This window comes from Pantherophis guttatus, chromosome 5 (genome assembly GCF_059756535.1).
Source record: "Pantherophis guttatus breed Tessera chromosome 5, ASM5975653v1, whole genome shotgun sequence".
In the NCBI taxonomy this organism is placed as follows: domain Eukaryota; kingdom Metazoa; phylum Chordata; class Lepidosauria; order Squamata; family Colubridae; genus Pantherophis; species Pantherophis guttatus.
In genome coordinates this window covers 20,209,649-20,229,061 of record NC_142067.1, presented here as the reverse complement: position 1 = coordinate 20,229,061, position 19,413 = coordinate 20,209,649, and the positions used below count along the sequence as shown (strand labels likewise).

General features: G+C 41.7%; 1 protein-coding gene and 1 long non-coding RNA gene across 3 annotated transcripts in view; one reads left to right on the top strand and one right to left on the bottom strand.

The window, feature by feature from the left end:
- EXPH5 (exophilin 5) overlaps positions 1-19,413 on the top strand; it is a 64,167-nt gene that overhangs the window by 13,800 nt on the left and 30,954 nt on the right. Inside the window, exons 2-3 of one of the 2 annotated variants that reach the window (XM_060686223.2) lie at positions 11,257-11,414; positions 13,571-13,742. In XM_060686223.2, coding sequence (XP_060542206.2) covers positions 11,257-11,414; positions 13,571-13,742 — 330 coding nt within the window. Of the gene's footprint in view, positions 1-11,256; positions 11,415-13,570; positions 13,743-17,238; positions 17,717-19,413 lie in introns of those variants that run through there. The other variant, XM_087894657.1, reaches the window with a different exon arrangement.
- LOC148113296 (uncharacterized) lies at positions 11,420-17,560 on the bottom strand. Its single transcript, XR_015734380.1, has 2 exons — positions 17,422-17,560; positions 11,420-17,146 (listed from the first exon to the last, which is right to left on the bottom strand). It is a non-coding gene; the product is annotated as an uncharacterized LOC148113296 (long non-coding RNA).

Below are 19,413 nucleotides of genomic sequence, written 5' to 3'. Positions count from 1 at the left end.
TATCCCTAGCCAGGAATTGCAACCAATTCAGTTAAAAGCCCCACTGAAATCTGCAAGATTTCTTTTCTGTCAGACTCGTCATCAAATGAGCTAATTTAAAATTTTGAGGAAAGCATTGGATTTGACGTCAGAGAGCCAGTTTGGTCTAGTAGTTAAGGCACCAGACTAGAAACTGGGAGACTGAGTTCTAATCCCACTTTAGGCATGAAAGCTGGTTGGATGACTTTGGGCCCTCACTCTCTCTCAGCCCACAATGTCAGGCTTGGGCACCAAGCTGATCGATGAGTTCCTGTTGCAACTAATGAATCAACATGTGGTTGATCAGAAAAAAACAGACCCCGCACTTGTGGAAAACATGCTGAGGAGAGAAAAAATGGATTTGAAGTCACAAATTAAGGAATGACTAGTAGTCGGGGCAAAGCATTAATTATTTTCATGATGGACGAATGTATTTCTGAGAGAACCTCCATTAAGTAAAGGGCAAGGAAACTAAAGAAGGTGGGATGTCCATCAGTGGTTCTGGTAGTTCTGCTTTTCCTAGGGTTGTTTCTGTTTGCCACTGCCACCTTCTGGAACATTTTTTTCAATTTCCCAGTCTGCTGTAAGTTACAAATCTCCCATCAAAGCACCAGTTACCAGTTCAGCTTTCTCAAGGTCAAAAAGGTCATCTAGTGGTCATGAGAATCTTGGTAAGGCAACTAAGTCCTAGAACTTCTGGTTCTTTTTTTCTATCTTCTATTCCATGGGTGTCAAACTCAAGGCCTGGTGGCCAGATCCGGCCCACAGGGTGTTTAGATCTGGCCCGTGGGGCTGCCGTGGAAACATCGAAGGACTGGCCCACTGGCCTCTGCCAGTGAAAATGGAGCTTAGGAGCCCGTTTTCTCTGAGAGCACTCGGGCCACTGCAGGCGCCCCCGGCACAAGTAATGTCAAGATGGCCACACACACCCAGCCATGCCCACTCCACCCCACCCACCCCAAATTCAAGCACAACCCTGATGCGGCCCTCAATGAAACCGAGTTTGACACCCCTGTTCTATCCTGATGTTTTTTTTCTTTTTGTGGAATGTGAAATTTAGATGTCTGTTTTTGGGAAGCAGTGGGTCTTACGCACCGGGAGCCTTGTTGAAAAAAACAAAACCAAAAACCAGTGTCCTTCCAATAAATGAAAAACTTCAACAAAAAAAATCAATGTGCTTGTGAAGAACAATAGATGGCAAATGATCAATGATCACATTCCATTTAAGTTTTGTGCTAGTACTTGAACATGTAGAGGATGTGATCTTGCTTGTTCGGAAAAGCAGATGAAAACATTTCTTCTTTTGGTTAAAGATCTTCTGCCTTTTATGTAGGAGAAAAATCAGCAGATCAAGTTTGAACAAATAAAAGATTTTTGCGCAATTGCAGTGATCGTTTCTAAACAGTGGTAGATCAATTAAAGCAGGGGTATCAAACTCGACTTCATTGAGGGCCACGTCAGGGTTGTGTTTGACCTGGAGGTGGCGCGGCCAGCATGACATCACTTATGTTGGGGGGGCACCTGTGGTAGCCCAAATGCTCTACCCATGAAAACAGGCTCCCAAGCTCCATTTCGGCTGGGATGGCCTCCTGAAACCCTCTGCCAATGAAAACGGAGCTCAGGAGAGCCACACGCAGCCCTCTTGAGCTCAATTTTCACTGGCAGAGGCACCATGGGCCGTCCTTTGTTATTTCCAGGGCGGCCCCGCGGGCAAGATCTAAGCACCCCATGAGCCGGATCCGGCCCCCAGGTCTTGAGTTTGACACCTCTGAATTAAAAGAGTTGACAAAATGTCACGCTAGGAATGCTTGCCTTTTTGTCTGGAAACTCTTGATATCCCATAACTGCGGGAGCAATTTGTACACTCAAATTTTATGGATAATTCTGCATTCTCAAATCTAAGAGTTACCCTTTAGCAACTTGTTAAAACATTTCACAGACTCTGCTTGGCAGAAGAATTTAATCAGCCTTTCCTCCTGCCCAGGGGTGGATCTGCAAAAGTTAACTGGGAAGATAAAATGTTTTGAGTTTAATGCATCCTAAATAGCAGGTTAGGGGATAATAACAGTCCTCCCCCAAAAGAGAAGGGGGAACGTAAGTGATCTGACAGTGAATTGAGCCATAGCTTTAGGGTAAATGAACACAATAAACAACTATTAAAAAATCACAAGGGACAAAAGCTTAAAAGCACCAAAGGCAGTCATTGGGTTGGAAAATGACCTTGTTAATAACTTTCAGCTAGAAAGGGAGTTAAGAAGCACTCATATAATAAAATTCATAAATTCAGTTCCTCCCCCCTTTTATAGCTGGAATGCATGAAATATAAATATATGATCCTCTAGTGTCACCTTATTAAAGTTTTATTTGTTAAAGTAGTTCTAGCCAACTTTTGCTTAATTGTAGTTGACCATACATATACCATACCAGATATGCAACATAATAGTATCCAAAGGAGCAAAAATATTTGGATTCTTGAAACAGAGATCCATGAACGAAAAGATTGGATTTCTGGTAGCTGTGTTGTGTTTTGCAGATTTTAGGATTTGATATTCTTTCATCTCTTTTTTAACCCAAGTTATGGATATAGAAAATTCTATACCATTCAAAATCAGTTTGATTGAACTAGCTTATAAATAAATGAAATTTATTTTATGAGGACCCAGATTGTGGGGGCAATAAGCTGACTTTGTATAAATATACAAAAGTATGAAGGCTATTGCTTAATGCATTGTAAGCCGCCCTGAGTCTTCGGAGAAGGGCAGCATATAAATTAAAAAAGCAAAAAAAAAAAAGCAAATGAAATAAATAAAACTGAGGAGAGGATCAAGAAAAACAAAACGTGAAATTGCCCAAGGTGGATTTTCTCATCCTTGGCAATTTGAAGATGTATGGACTTCAATTCCCAGAATTCCTCAGTCAGCGTGCATGAAAGCTTTGGCCACACATGTCCATTGCCACTTATGACTCACTGTGTTTCCATCAAATAGCTGAAAGGATCTTACATTGCACATAGGAAAGCATGACACTATTGCCATCCACAAATTACTAATGTGCTACTAATTTCCTTGGGTTAGACATGGGTCAGGATCACTGTTTGCAAATGAGGATAGTCTTATTCCGTGGACTGTGATTTGTCCAGTGAGCATTTTTAAAACAAAGATGGTATGTTGAAAAACAACCACACCTAAGAGGTTGTTTGTTCTCATGGACTCCAGTTGCATTTCTGTAGCTCTGAATCCTCAGGGTGGGGAGTAGAGAAATTTATAGAGAATTATGCTTATTCTTTTACAGAACTGCTGTGTAAAAAGGAATGTAATTAGACAGAGGAGCAGATTTTTTTAAAAAAAGCATCAAGAATTAACTACTTTTTTGATAGTTGATTTCCTTGCTTGTTTTGAAAGAAGAAAAACTCCTTTATAGGAAAAAAGCAGTTGACTGGATCTCTTTGAAAAAAAAACAAAGAACCATTATATTTATTTAGCCCAAGTAATCGCCTCACAATCAGGAGACTGTGAGTTCAATCTTAGGTAGAGGCAGATATTTCTTGCTCTGGGCACACTGAGAATATATCTGCTGAACAAAACTCCACATTGGCGACAAGAAGGGCATCTGGCCATTAAAACACTCTGCTAGCTCCATTTAGTTGCCCAGACTCCACCCAGCAAGGGATTATGCGGTCGTTAAATGATGATGGTTTATCCCAAGTAAGATCTAGTAGTGTAGCTCAAAAATCAGTTCATCTGATTTTGAATTAGTCAAAATCTATTTTTAAAAGATGTTCCTGAATCCTGCTGGAATCATTCATGATGTTTTCTTTATGAAGATACGAAACGTTCCTCAGAAATTCTGAAAATTCTGTCAAAATCTAATAGCGGAGAGTGAGGAAAGCTGAGTGGGTAGAAAGCAGGGGTGATATTCAGCAGGTTCTGACAGGTTCTGGAGAACCGGTAGCGGAAATTTTGAGTAGTTCGGAGAACCGGCAAATACCACCTCTGGCTGGCCCCAGAGTGGGGAGGGAATGGAGATTTTGCAGTATCCTTCCCCTGCCATGCCCACCAAGCCACACCAAACCCACAGAACTGGTAGTAAAAAAATTTGGATTTCACCACTGGTAGAAAGCAATCAAAGTGAACATTATTAGGTACAGGAAGGAGCATTTGCCTTTTTCTCTGTTGCTGCAGTTCAAATGAAAATCAACCCTCCCTTCATTAGGATTAGGTCCAGAGGAAAGTTGTGTAATATGCCCAGTTGGCACATTAATCAAAGGCTCTGCCACCTTTTCCTCCAGTTATGTTGGACTTCAAGGGGCATCATCCATTATCTTGCATGTCAGTGATAGCCCAATATATTTAGTGGGCAATAGATTGAGGAAATCTGCCATAGGAGATTCAGTAGGAGTGGTAGAGTGCAGGAGGAGAGGCAGATTATTAATTATTTCCATTTTGTGATCTTGGTACTTAACCTTGCATATATCTAAGGCTAACATAAAAGGTAAAGGTTTCCCTGTCCAGTCGTGTCCAACTCTAGGGAGGCGCACAGAACACTGTTACCTTCCCATCGAAGTGGTACCTATTTATCTACTCACATTTGCATGCTTCCGTACACTTCTCTAATTTGGACAATTTGGGGTGGGTTCTACTTACCTTTACTACCGGTTCGCAATGGGACACACATGCGTGCTTGCTTTGCTCGCGCACGCTTCTGTGCATGCGCAGATTACCCATGATGATGTCGTGGTGGGTGGGTGGAGCCTGCTGCCGGTTTTACTACCGGTTCTATAGAACCGGACCGAACTGGGAGCAACCCACCACTGGGACAATTCCTAGAGATCTGGGTTTTTCAAATCTTACAAAGCTGAATCAGTATGCCCATTGCTAAGAATTCTTCAGACTGAATACATTTTCCCCCTTCTTGGTCTAGCCCCCCCAAAGTTAGAATTTCCTGGTGGTTTCCTTTAAAGCGCTGAGCAGATCTGACCCCAATGGGTTTTTCCCAGCTCAGTCAAAGTCAACTCAGTGCTGCCACCTACTGTGACCAGGCTAGCAAACTACTTTAGCTTTTATTTTATTTTAATTAAATGTGATAGATACATCACAGTGTTTGCCAGTTTGCTCGTATTTTCTTGAGTTTTTTTCTTGATTGAGGTATTTATCATTGAGAGGTGATGCTGAAGGAGACTCTGTTGAGAGGTGATGAAACAAAGAGTCTAATTTTATTCTTAAAATTTCATGCCTGGCAGGAATTTTATGAGGAGGTTTGAAAAATCTAGTTCTTTTTTTTTCAAAAAGAGGAACGTTTTTTAACAATGTGCTAATATTGTTTATGTATTTCTGATAGGCATGCCAAGAATGTAGACTCATTATATTGATTATACTAATAACATGCTGTCTGGGAGGTTAATGAAGTGAAGAGAAACGTATACACTCCTGGTGAATCACCAGTCAGATAATAATCTGTAACAAAGGCTCATTCCCTTCTTCTTTCTACGGCAGTCCCGTTTTATATTTAGTTTTTCACAATTAATAACTGTGTTAATTGTTGCATTTCGCTTGGTAGATTTGTGTTTCTTATTGGAATTGTCCTTCTCCCTCAGATACAGGGATACGATTCTCATTATCCCAGTATATGAGAAAAATGGTCTGACAATTTTGAAGGCAGCTAATTTAAGCAATGTATTTTTTCATAGATTCCTACTGACAGAAGTATTTAATGCAATAATTTTTTGAAAAAATGTACACCGGGGACAAAAGCGGGATTGCTGTTAAACAAACTGTGGCTTTGGTGTCATGGTACAGCAGATTCAAGCCCTGTACAGATAATCCTCGATTTATGACCCACAATTGAACCCACAATTTCTATTGCTAAGCAAGAGAGCTGTTAAGTGAGTTTTGCCCCATTTTATGACCTTTCTTGCCACAATTGTAAGTGAATCATTAAGGTTAGTAACATGGTAGTTAAGTGAATCTGCTGTCAGCGTTCTAGAAAACCCCAATTCCAAGTAAAGATGCGGAAGCGAGCATTTTTCCAAAGTTCTCTTTACTAGAATAGGCAAACTGGCACATCTGGGAAAACCTGAATCTGAAAAGCCCAGGTTTTCCTTCAGTAAGTCAAAGCTCCCAAAACCATCCCCTTTCTCCCCCATCGATCACACGCTCCAATCAACGTCTGCTCCATCTCGACCCAGCCCCCTGACCACTCCTTCTCCAGATGCTGGATCGCCCTGACCTTGACTGACAGGAAGAATGCTATTATGTCTACTAACAACCCCTCTCCTTAATCCTCCCTCCTACTTTCCCACACATGAGAAGGTGGCAGCATTGAAGCTTCCGGCCTAATATGGCTTCCAAAGCTGACATCTGCCTTCCCCCTCGACTTTGCCTGTCAGAAGGTCCCAAAAGGTGATCATGTGACCCCGGGACATTGCAGCTGTCATAAATACATGCCATTTGCCAAGCATCCGAATTTTGGTCACATGACCATGGGGATGCTGCAACGGTCGTAACTGTGAAAAACAGTCATAAGTCGCTTTTTTCAGTGCAGTTGTAACATTGAACAATCACTAAACAAACAATTGTAAGTTGAGGATTACCAGTATTGTTTTCTTGCCACACCTTTTAATGAGCCAAAATAAACCAATATAATAAACCATCTAGATCAAGGGTGTCAAACTCGATTTCATTGTGGGCTGCATCAGGGTTGTGGTTGACCTGGGGGGGGGCATGGCTGGGGTGATCATGGCCAGGTTGTCGCAGCTGACTGGGTCATCATAGCCTGGGTGGGGCTGAGGGGATCCATTGTCTCCAGCGCACGCCCAGGAGGTGGCGGTGGCCACTCACGGACTCCAGGGCAGCCTCGCGGATCTAAGGCTGACTGCGTTCCAGCCCAGATGGCCACCACTAACTTTTACATCAGTGCCCAGCTGACCTGGGCCAGGGTTGAGGCGCCGGGAGCCGGTCCTCCACTGTTTCCAGAGCAGCCTCACGGGCCAGATCTAACCCCATTGTGGGCCAGATCTGCCCCCCGGGCCTTGAGTTTGACACCCCGATCTAGATTATAACATCCTTTTTCTCTCCACAAGGGTCTTGGCATACATAACATTCTGAGATGTTATAAAATGTATGTCTCCTATCTTTCAGGGAGAGAGTGACTCTATCATTCTAGGGTCAATGTAAGAGCAAATAGAGCTTTTGTATTATGTATTTAATTGTTTTTATTTTAATCCTGTTCGCTGTCCAGAATCATTTGTTAAGATAGTCGCCCATAAAATAGGTACAAATAAAGACACAGAAGTGGATATTCTGCACAAATAATCTCCTTCTCTCTTGCTAGGATTCGGTTAGAACATGTTTTGTCTAGGGATGGTATTCACTTACCTTCGCTACCAGTTTGCAAATGTGAGCATGCGTGTGCTTTGCTCGCACGCACCACCTCTGCCTATGCGCAGAGCCTTCTTCGCCTGCGCAGAGCGTCAAAAACAGGATGTGATGACATTTGGGTTGGTGGGCGGAGCCTCCCACAGCCGCTGCTATCTATTCGCCCAAACCAGATAGAACTGGCTGAATACCACCACTGGTTTTGTCCCATTCAGTCCCATACAGCCTCTAAATCAGTGTTTCTCTGCAATTTTAAGTTTGGATTTCCACTCCCAGAATGAGGAATTCACACTTCTTACAGTGGATGAAGCCGAGAAACACTGCTCTAAACAACATGGAATGATTTTTTTTTTTTTAATTTGATTTATATGCCGCCCTTCTCCGGAGACTCAGGGCGGCTTACAATGCGTTAAGCAATAGCCTTCATACTTTTGTATATTTATACAAAGTCAGCTTATTGCCCCCACAAACTGGGTCCTCATTTCACCTACCTTAGAAAGGATGGAAGGCTGAGTCAACCTTGAGCTTGGTAAGAATCGAACCTGCAGAAATTGCAGGCAGCTGTGTTAATAACAGGGTGCATTAAACCACTGTACTACCAAGGCACCTTGCTTCATCTCCATGTTAGCCCTACATCATTCCCAAAATTTTCTCCCGAAGGAGAACATTGGAGACTGGAAGAATGAGAAGAGAATTTGTGTAATGCAGTCTTACACAAAAATTGTGGAACTTCGGACTGCGGGATCAATCTTCCACTCCGGAAGTTTGTACTAATTCTGAGTACAGACATTAGTCTGTACTAATTTTGAACACATGATGACTCATTCAGGTCAAATGTTCCCTTGTTATGAATTGTGGCTTGTTCATGGGCTGATTAAAATTTAAGAGATTTGTGTAAAAGAACCACTTGCAAGCTCTTTCATTATTAGTGAAAGACATGTTAGTTTGCTAATTCAACAGAAGGCAGCGAAAAGACAATAATACGTTTCTGCACTATTGGTTCTTATATGGATAACCATCAGGTTGCCGTAATTCTTGAATTCCATTCCTTTCTTCTCAGTATGTCTTTCTTGCCCCCACCCCCGGGCTCCGGAGGCTTTCCTCAAGCCTCCGGAAGGGCAAAAACAGCTTCCCCAGGCTCCAGAGGCCCTCTGGAGGCCCTTCCCGAACTTCCAGTAGGCCCATTTTTTGCCCTTCCCAAGCCCCTGCACGCGCGCTGCGCTTACCTGCATCCAAAACGGGCCGTATGGGGACTCCTGGGAGGGGGTGGGCGGGGCCAGCCAGGCGTGGAATTTGTGGGTTCTCTGAACTGCACAGAATCTTAGCTACAGGTTCTCCCAAACCCCTGCGAACCCCTAGCACCCCACTCCTGATTACAGTACCACTATCTTTTTCCAGAGGCCAGATGGAGGGCCAACCATAGGTTAATTTCCAATTAGGCCAGATGCAAGATGTGTAGATTTCAACTCCCAGAATTTCCCAACCTGGCTAAGGAATTCTGGGAGTTGAAGTCCACGCTTTTTAAGGTTGCCAGGTTTGAAAAACACTGCTTTAAATGATAAGCAAATGACTTGAATGCAAATTGTGATGTAAGCAATCTTGACAATGGTTAGTGTTAAAACTGATAAATATATATATATATTTGGAATAAAGGAAGGCCAGACTTTTTCAAAGCATAGTTTAACCAATCATCCATTTTCTTTTTGAGACATATATGTAGTTCCTGACTTATGACCACAATTGTGACCAGAATTTTGGTTGCTAAGTGATGTGCCTGTTAAGTGAGACATCAAGTGACCAGACGTAATTTTATGACCATTTTTAAATGGTCGTTAAGTTAATCAATTATTAGGTCAGTCTGGTTTTCCTAATTGATTCTGCTTGTAGGAAGTTGACTGGGAAGGTTCCAATCACATGACTGCAGCTACTTCAGGGACCGCCTCATCCCACTGGGATTGGCCCGTCCCACCTGTGCCAGTAGAGGAGGCAAAGCTGTGGGTCCCATCAGCCCAATTATTCTGGTTGGTGGGGTCCAGGAGGAGGGCCTTCTCTGCTGTTGCTCCTGCCCTCTGGAATATCTTGTCCCCTGATATGAAGTTGGTCCCAATCCACCCGGTTCGGACCGGATCACCCAATCCGGTAGCAATGGCGGCGGGTGGTTTGGAGAACCGGTAGCAACAATCCTTGCCCCCCCCCCCATGCCCAGCTGAGCCGCACAATCATCAGAGGCTGTCTTTTTTACTTTTAAAAGCATTTTTTCCTGCAACCTCTTCGGCTGAAAAAAATGCTTTTAAAAGTTAAAAAAAAAAGCCTTTGATGATCACGCAGCTCAACTGGGATCGTCAGAGGCTTTTAAAAGCATTTTTTCCTGCAACCTCTTCAGTTGAAAAAGTTGTAGAAAAAGAAAATGCCTTTAAAAGCCTCTGGCGATCCCAGCTGAGTTGCCTGATCGTCAGAGACTTCTAAAAGCATTTTTTTCTGCAACCTCTTAAGGTTATAGAAAAAATGCTTTTAAAAGTAAAAAAAAAAAAAAAGTTGGCCACGCCCACCCAGTCACATTACACCACCATCATCACCACCAAGCCAGGCCCACAGAACCGGTAGTAACAAATTTTACATTTCACCACTGACCTATGCTTTCTTTCATAAGGGTTTCAAGACCTGGATGTGCCAGATGGCTTGAGGCCCCAATGGGAGAACATCGCAGTGGAGGTGGTTGATTAATTAACAACAGATCCCACTTCTCTCCAATCTGCCCACAACTTCCCCATGTGTCATTGGATTTGAATATCTGGTTTTAATTTATTTATGTTTTAATGTACTGTATAAATACATTTTTATGACCGTAAGTTGACTGCCCAGAGTTGCCCTGTGGTAAGATGGGTGGCCAATAAATTTTATAAATAAATAAAATTAATACTGCAACTGATGTACATTCAAGCTCATTGCCAAGCACCCAAATTGCGATCATAGTGATGTAATGGTCATAACTTTGAGGACAGGTCGTATAAGTCACTTTTTTCATTGCTGTGATAACTTCAAACTGTTGTTAAATGAATGTTCATAAGTCTAGAACTACTGTAAACTAGATACTGGGATAATTTAAATTTCATTGGTCTCCCTTAGTATGGATTGAGAATGGCTAGTGGAATGCCTAAACACACAATTTGAACAGACACTATGTTATACACTATATCAGTGATGGCTAACTTTTTTGCTGTTGCATGCCAAATGCGGGGGCAGCATGAGGGTGGTCGCGAGCATGTGTGTCCACACCCATAATTCAATGCCCCCAGTGCCCCCCTCACACACTTTTGGCACACGACAGAAAAAAGATTACTGGTGGGCCTGGTAGGCCCGTTTTTCGCCCTCCCCAGGCTCCAGGGGCTTTCTTGGAGTCTGGGGAGGGCGAAAATGGCCTCTCCCACCCCCCTGGAAGCCCTCTGGAGGCTGGAAATGGCCTATTTCCCAACTTCCGGTGGGCCCGGAAGGCCCAAAAATCAGCTGGCCAGCGCTGGAGCTGAACTAGGGCAATGCTCGCGTGCCCACAAATATGGCTCCGCGTGCTACAGGTGGCACGCGTGCCATAGTTTCGCCATCACAGCACTATATTAATTTATTTTTCCCAGGAAAAAATCAATTTGCGCTTATAGAATTTTAAAACAATATTCTCCCACAGTCTTTAGAATGTAGGTGGTCCTTATTTACTGATTGCCTCTTATAGCAACCATGCACAATTATAGTCACTGAACAAGGATTTCCTATACGTAGCCTATTTTAGAGAACCATAACTCTTCTGAGGACAGTATTGAGACCTTGAAAGGCAATAAGAAGCTGTTCAGTAATTTCTGTGTCTTTGTTTAAGCAAATGTCAAAAGAAAAATGAAGATACAACAAGGTGTCCAGGACGGACAGGAGAATGGCTTGAAGATTTCCAGAAGAGAAAATTTAAAAGTGAGACGGATATCAGCAGAACGCCGAAACAGCCACTAGTTCACCTGTTGAAAAAGGCCATGGGAAACAGTGAGTTGTCACTACTGTAGTTTATTCACAATGAATAACAATGCTATCTGTGGCATGGGGAAAGGAAAAGGTTAATTTTTCTACATATACACACAGCTAGACAGATGGATACCTGCCAACATATATATGCATATGCACGCATAATTGAGCTTGTGTTTGGCATCAGCACTAAAATATGATTGAGTTTTTTCCTAGTGTAGAAAACAATATTAAAAGACAACACTGAAACTTAATTTTGGTTTTCCATCAAGTGAAGACATTAGTCTGATTACAACAGAAAATACATTCTAGTGGGATCGCTACTCATGCTTTTAAAAGAGGTTTTACAGGGAGGAAAATAATAAATTGTGTATCACAGGAATATCTGCAGAACGGTAATTAACTCTTACTGCATTCATGTCCTGTTGTCATTCTGCGGAAGATAAGACACAAAAGCACTTTAGATAAATCAGATTGCGGATAAAACAATGGGTATCTCCTATCTACCTGTCAAGGAACAGAAACTCAATTTAGATAGATGAAATGGATGATAGAATTTGACAGATGGGGTGGAGCTCAGAAACATGCAAGTGACAAGATAATCAGATATCAGAGCAAAAAGATTTAAGTCTGTCGATTGCCTTACTCAGCACTAATAAAGATGTAAGAAACACTTTTGTGGTGCTATTGCTTTTAGCAAGTTCCCAACTAGCCTTTTTTATTCCACACACAGGTGGTTTAATCACCATTGGTGGTCTTCTCACACCATATTAAGCCACAGTTCTCACCCTTTCCTTTATGTGGATCATGTAAACTATCACAAACGTTTTAGGACTGCCATAATAATCAGGAGTTGGAGTGCAATGCCTTTGGGCAAGTTGGCATAGACAATTCCCCCAGCTAGTGTCCTTGGACCCTCACTTATATTTCACAGAACTGAGCAAGAATAGTAAATCCAGTCTAGTGGTTAAGGCATTGGGCTAGAAACCAGGAGACTGTGAATTCTAGTCCTGCCTTAGGCATGAAAGTTGGCTGGGTGACTTTGAGTCAGTCACTCTCTCTCAGCCCAGTCTATCACACAGGGTTGTTATTGTGGGGAAAATATAAGGAAGAAGAAATATTAGCTATGTTTACTGCCTTAAAAATAATAAAGGCTACAATTGTTGTTAGTTGCGAAGTCATGTCCGACCCATCGTGACCGCATGGACAATGTTCCTCCAGGCCTTCCTATCCTCTACCATCCTCTGGAGTCCAATTTAAGCTCACGCCTACTGCTTCAGTGACTCCATCTAGCCACCTCGTTCTCTGTCCTCCCCTTCTTCTTTTGCCCTCAATCTTTCCCAGCATTAGACTCATCTCCAGTGAGTCCTTCCTTCTCATTAGGTGGCCAAAGTATTTGAGTTTCATCTTCAGGACCTGACCTTCTAAAGAGCAGCCAGGGTTGATCTCCTCTAGGACTGAGTTGTTTGTTCACCTTGCAGTCCAAGGGACTCGCAGAAGTCTTCTCCAGCACCATAGTTCAAAGGCCTCAATTCTTTGGCGCTCAGCCTTCCTTATGGTCCAACTTTCACAGCCACACATTGCAACTGAGAACACCATAGCCTTGACTATACGCAGTTTTGTTGGCAGGGTGATGTCTGTGCTTTTTAGTGTGCTGTCTAGATTTGCCATAGTTTTCCTCTCCAGGAGCAAGCGTCTTTTAATTTCTTGGCTGCAGTCCCCATCTGCAGTAATCTTGGAGCCCAGGAAAATAAAATCTGTCACTACCTCCTTTCTTCCCCATCTATTTGCCAGGAATTGAGAGGGTCGGATGCCATGATCTTAGTTTTCTTAATGTTGAGTTTCAAGCCAACTTTTGCACTCTCCTTCTTCACCCGCATCAAAAGGCTACAAACAAACAGATAAATGAAATTATTTTCCAGAAAGAAGGTCAAAAATCTTATGAGCTTTTGATGTTGCTGTAAGATTTTGGCCATTTAAAAATATGTTCTTTATTTGGTCACTTGCACTAGGGACCTTCTATTAAAAAAAAAAAATCTTCATGCTAGACAATATCACTGTGTCACTTAGTTGACTTGGGCAGCTATAGAAACTGAATAAATCATAATAGAAAAACATCACTATTTTGTACAATATATGGCCGCATCTTTTATAAACATTAGTTTTTCTTTTTTCAGATTCTGCAAACACAAAGGGTTCTGCTTTGGAAGTCCCACAAGCCCAGAAACCTGGATCTACTTCCATACTAGGAGGATTGAGAACACCGTTTGCTTCTCTGTTCTCGTCCTTCAAGAAATCCAAAAAGCAGCATTTAAAACCTCCGCAAAAGCAGCAGCAAAACTCTTTACGGTAAGCAAGAATTGTCCTATGCCATTTGAAGGTCCCGTCTGTTATTTGGTCTTCTTCCTCATATTTGTGCCTTAAGAGACTTTATTCAGTTACGGATTGCTTTTTCCAATGCACCTGCAATATATATATACAGTATATAAAATAGAGGTAATCCTCAGTTTATGATTGCAATTGAGCCTGGAATTACGATTTCAACTCGTGCTGACCATTAGGCATGTCATTCTGGGACTCACCCAATTTTACAACATAGTTTTGTGGCTGTTGTTAAGTGGATGCTGTGGTCATTAAGCAAACCCATTGTTTGCAATGGGCATTTTTTGTGGGAAACCGGAAGTAAATGTTGGTTTCCAGCATAAACCATGGTCACATGACTGTGGGATGCTACACAAATGTGGGTTGCTTGTCGAGTACCCAAAATGTGATCACATGAGGGGGGGCAGTCAACAGGATTTAGAATCTGGGTCATAAGTACTATCTTTTTGGGTCCATCCTAACTTCACAGTGGCTCAGCGGTTAAGACGCTGGGCTTGTCGGTTGGAAAGCTGGTGACCCAGGTTCGAGACTCGAGCTCCACCTGACAGGATGAGCTCCTGTCTCACCCCAGCTCTTGCCAACCTAGCAGTTCGAAAGCATACAAATGCAAGTAGATAAATAGGTACCACTCCAGTGGGAAGGTAACAGCGCTCTGTGATGTAATGCTGGCCACATGACTGTGGAAATGTCTTCGGGCAATGCTGGTTCAATGGCCTTGAAACGGAGATAAGCACTGCCCCCAATGCGGAAGCACTCCCTCCGCAATGACTAACGGAGTAAAATCCACAGGCACTCCTTTACCTTTACTTTTTTTAAAAAAAACTAACTTCAAATGATCACTAAGCGACCATAATAAGTCAAGGACTACCTGTACTTCCATTGTATCTTTGGTGAGATATTTGAAAGAACTTTCATGGCTCTAAAGACACAAAGCAGTCTGTTTTCCCTATTCCAACATCTTGGACTACAACTCGGAGAATTCCATTGCATCGACCAGGCTAGCTGGAAGATTTTGAACGGATTCATCTGAAGGACATTAGATGGGAGAATTCTGTAATAAACAACCTGGCTACTTAGCTCTTCTATGCTGTCATCATTAATCTAAGTTGCCCCATTGGAAGAGGCAGAAAAACAGAAGACTGTACATTAGTATTTCAAATATCTAACTCAGGAAGAGAGGAAGCTGCCTCATTAATCATGCTCAATATTATCTATAGTATATAGCAATAGCAGTAAATCTGCAGGCTTTCAGGTCTTCCCTGCTAAATCTGCAGATGTTAGTTCTTGGATCCAGATCTCTTTTGTATGCAAGCTATGTATTTTACTACTCAGTCGAGCCCTTTTATCTCAAACTATTTCAGCATAGCTATTCGGTAATGTCAGGCATTTTAAGAGACTTGGTGGACTATATAAAAGCCACAGAGGAATTACCGCTTCTGAATTGCAAGTTGTCAGCAAAACTTGCATATGGACCTTTTATTAGGTTTTTTTAAAAAAGGTTTCATTTACATGAGTATATATATTAAACATAGCTGTAAACATTAGTTCTATATAAATTTTTCATAGAGGTCATGAGGGTGGGAACAATGAATTAGTTTAACATAGGACACGAAAAGATTTTCAAAAACCTTAAAAAATTAGTTCCTATTTCCTGAAACTATGCTTTGTTGTAACTGGTGGTAATTCATTAATTTATGGCTTATAATTTGAGGTCCAAAGCCCTAATAGAAACTTGTATTCTTTTTTTATTACAGTAAGTCCTCAAATAGGAAACTGCTATTTTGCATGAAAAGAAAAAAAATGGGGGCTCTCTGCCTCTTGGGTGGAGAACCTTTGCATTTGCTGATATTGGCTGAATTGCATCTTTTAACCCCAATGCTCAGTACGCTAGAACCATTTGTTTAGCAATCGTTCAAAGTTACAACAGCACTGACAAAAGTTACGACTGGTCCTCCTTACAATCATTGTAGCATCCCTGTAATCACACAGGCAGAATTTGGGTTCTTGGAACCCAGCATGTATCTACAATGGTTTCCACATCCTGGGGTCTTGGGATCATTATTTGCAAGAGCCGAGGCGGCGCAGTGGTTAAAACGCAGTACTGCAGGCTATTTCCGGTGACTGCTGGCTGCCAGCAGTTCGGCAGTTTGAGTCTCACCGGCTCAAGGTTGACTCAGCCTTCCATCCTTCTGAGGTGGGTAAAATGAGGACCCAGCTTGTTGGGGGCAATATGCTGACTCTGTAAACCACTTAGAGCAGGCTGTAAGGCACTGTGAAGCGGTATATAAGTCTAAGTGCTGTTGCTATTGCTAGCCTACTGATAGCACCATGAGGCAGCCCATAAGGTAAAAGTCTCAAATTTCTCTCCCAGAAGCCCTAAGAGTCTACATACTTTCCATGGGGTGTTCATCTGGCATTCCCTCTTAATTCTATCTGGTTTGCCTTACTTTCAATAAAAAGGTAAAACTGGGGAAAAAATTGCAGCTTTCTGGTCAGAAGCATACAGGAGCATGAATAGAGATTTCAATTTTCTTTTCTACTTTTGGAGATAAATAGAATCAAACTTCTTTACAAAAAAAAACCTCCCTCAAAGATGGCATGAGTTCACAATGATTAATAAGTTGGGGAAGAGTTTTGCTTCCAAATTCAATTTTACTTAAAAAGAAATAATAACATCAATATTCTGAAGACTAGTCTAAATTTATACAGAATGCTCTACTTATTCAGAGAAATAAGAGAATAACGCTTTAAGCAAAAACAAAATAAATTAAAACTAAACACAATATCTAAATTAAAAGATAAAGGTAAAGGTTCCCCTTGCACATATGTGCTGGTCGTTCCCGACTCTAGGGGGCGGTGCTCATCTTCGTTTCAAAGCCAAAGAGCCAGTGCTGTCCGAAGACGTCTCCGTGGTCACGTGGCCAGCATAACTAAATGCCAAAGGCGCATGGAACACTGTTACCTTCCCACCAAAAGTGTTCCCTATTTTTCTACTTGCATTTTTTACATGGTTTCGAACTGCTAGGTTGGCAGAAGCTGGGACAAGTAACGGGAGCTCACCCCATTATGCAGCACTAGGGATTCGAACCGCTGAATTGCCAACCTTTCGATCGATAAACTCAACGTCTTAGCCACTGAGCCACCACATCCCCTATCTAAATTAGGGGAGAAATTTATTCCCCAATGAAAACCTAAATCTCAAAGCAAACTTGGTTCCTGGAATATCCCAGAATTTCTTGAGAAACTTCCAATCACCTACCGGAGTTCTTGGGAAGAAGATGCATTACATGTTTCTCAATTCAGGCATAGAAATGTCTTCCTCCATATTCCTGGAATTCTGCCTTTATCTTTAAAAGAATAGCCATTTTGTCCTGTGGCAGTTGACACAGAAAGAACACTAGTCAAATACAGTTTGAAAATTTTAACTGTTATGTCACAACCTTCCTAAGAGAACTCTCGAGATTGTAACCTCTGAGAATTCCATGAGCTGATCCAAATGAAGGCCAAGGGACAGGAGCAACAGGAACCCAAGTCTGGAGTTGGAGAGGTGGTGGATGGTTAAATGCTAAGACTGGTCTTCCATAATGCCAGTCACTGCTGTGGTTTGACTAGGTCCATGGCTGCCCTCTTCTGCCACAATGTTTACCACTTCAGAGCAGATTATCTCTGTTCTGACTCCATAGCTGTCATCACGGTGCTCCATTACTTGACTCAATCTGAAGTTGCTTAGGTTCCTGGTCACCGGGTTCCTCTGGCCAACAGTCCATCCGACTTGCCTCTTTAGCTTCTGATTCAGAAGAGACCACTTTCTATCTAAGAGGGGAAGGGGAGAGAAATCTCCTCTGGGTACCTGTTAAAGCCATCCTTGAGAGAGAAAAGGCTTTCTCTCAGGTTTGGAGACTGTCTGGAAAATTTAGATCGGCAGGGAGACTGAAGTACAGGTAGGTCACAATTAGCGCAAGTTCAAATAATGCAATATTTGATGTAGTGTGAATCGTAAATTGACACCGGGTGCGTTTAACATGACCCAAAATTTGGTTAATGCGAGTGGGGAACTATGGCTAGTGCATACGCTGCTGCAATTGGGTTTTTAATGTGTTAATCTTTGTGTGTGTAAAATGGTGAAAAAGTAAATTCCATCAGAGGAAACAGTACAAGTTTTAAAAAGAAGAGGCTCATTGCATTAGAACAAAAATTTGACATACTTGAACAATATGAATATGGTCATTACAAGGCTAAAAAATGGATCAATTTACTGTACATATCTGGATGATGGAATCTATAGTTGTTTTTTTCTTTTATTTTGCTTTCTATAACTACTCTATAGAAAGTTAACCATAAATCTACATTACAAATGCATTCTCTTTATCTTTTACTGTAATATTTTATTAACACGTATAAAAATTATGTTTAAAATTTTTCACTGCCTATTACCATCAGGCTGGAACTGATTAACATATTTTCCATAACAAAACCACTTGGAATAATACAGATTCGAATAATAGCAATAGCACTTAGATGTATATACTCATTTTACCGACTTTGGAAGAATGGAAGACTGAGTCAACCTTGAGCCAGTCAGGATCGAACTGCTGGCATTTGGCAGAGTTAGCCTGCAACACTGCATTCTAACCAGTGCACCACCATGGCAACCATTTCCTGGCATTCATTAACTAATTGAGACCTACCTGAACTGTCAGGCTGTTCACATTAAACACTTATTTCAGCCAGGTTTTAATGCCTAGGAAGTTGCACTTTTAATCTTTGTATGAAATCAGATTGCTAGTATGATCTTGTTTCCTAGTTTCAGAATTGTGTGCAGTGATGACAAATCAGCATCTGCAGTATATCACAATAATGTCAAAATGACAACAGGAACATGGTGACATTGTATAAATACCATCCTTATCTGAGACAAGTACTATACATAAATCACAGCATTTGCATGGTTATATAGCCAAGTGTGTTTTGACATTTGGCCAATTAATGGTTTGAAAAAGTCTGAATAACGCAGAAGTAGATGCACCTTTTTAGAGAAAAGAAACAACGGGGGAAAATAGTCAAACCAACTTGATGAAATCTTAGTGCTCACAGCGGACAAGGGATTGTGTGTTACAGTTTTATTGCAAATATTTGTATTGCAATGGAATGTTTCTGTAACAGATCCTCAGAAGATAGTTTACAGCAATGAAAAGAATGTATCTAACTAATACGCAAAGGTCATAAAGAGCGGAGTTATTTTCGCTCCCTCAATTTTCTCTTTCAGAGTCATTAAAGAAGGCTGTTAGCAAAGTTGGTTCTGGCTAGGGGAATTCTGGAAATTGAAGGCCACCCATTTTAACATGGCTGAGATTGAGAAACACTGGTTTGGAGCTGTGTGTCTGAACTGGGTCCAAGCCACAGGGTGGCGCTATTGGTTTCAAACTTCGATTTTGGGTGCTTTCTAGTGGCATTGTGAATGAAACAAAACGCTGAAGCAGATGGTGATTTTGACTGTTCCAGCAAAGCTCCAATTATGTCCGAAGAGGTTGTCCCTAATTACAGTATACTTCAGATGGACATTTCAAGCTTGCTCTGGGTGTGAGTTTTGCTTGATTTTTCCCATAACCCTGCAGTTTTAGAGATAGATAACTTGCAT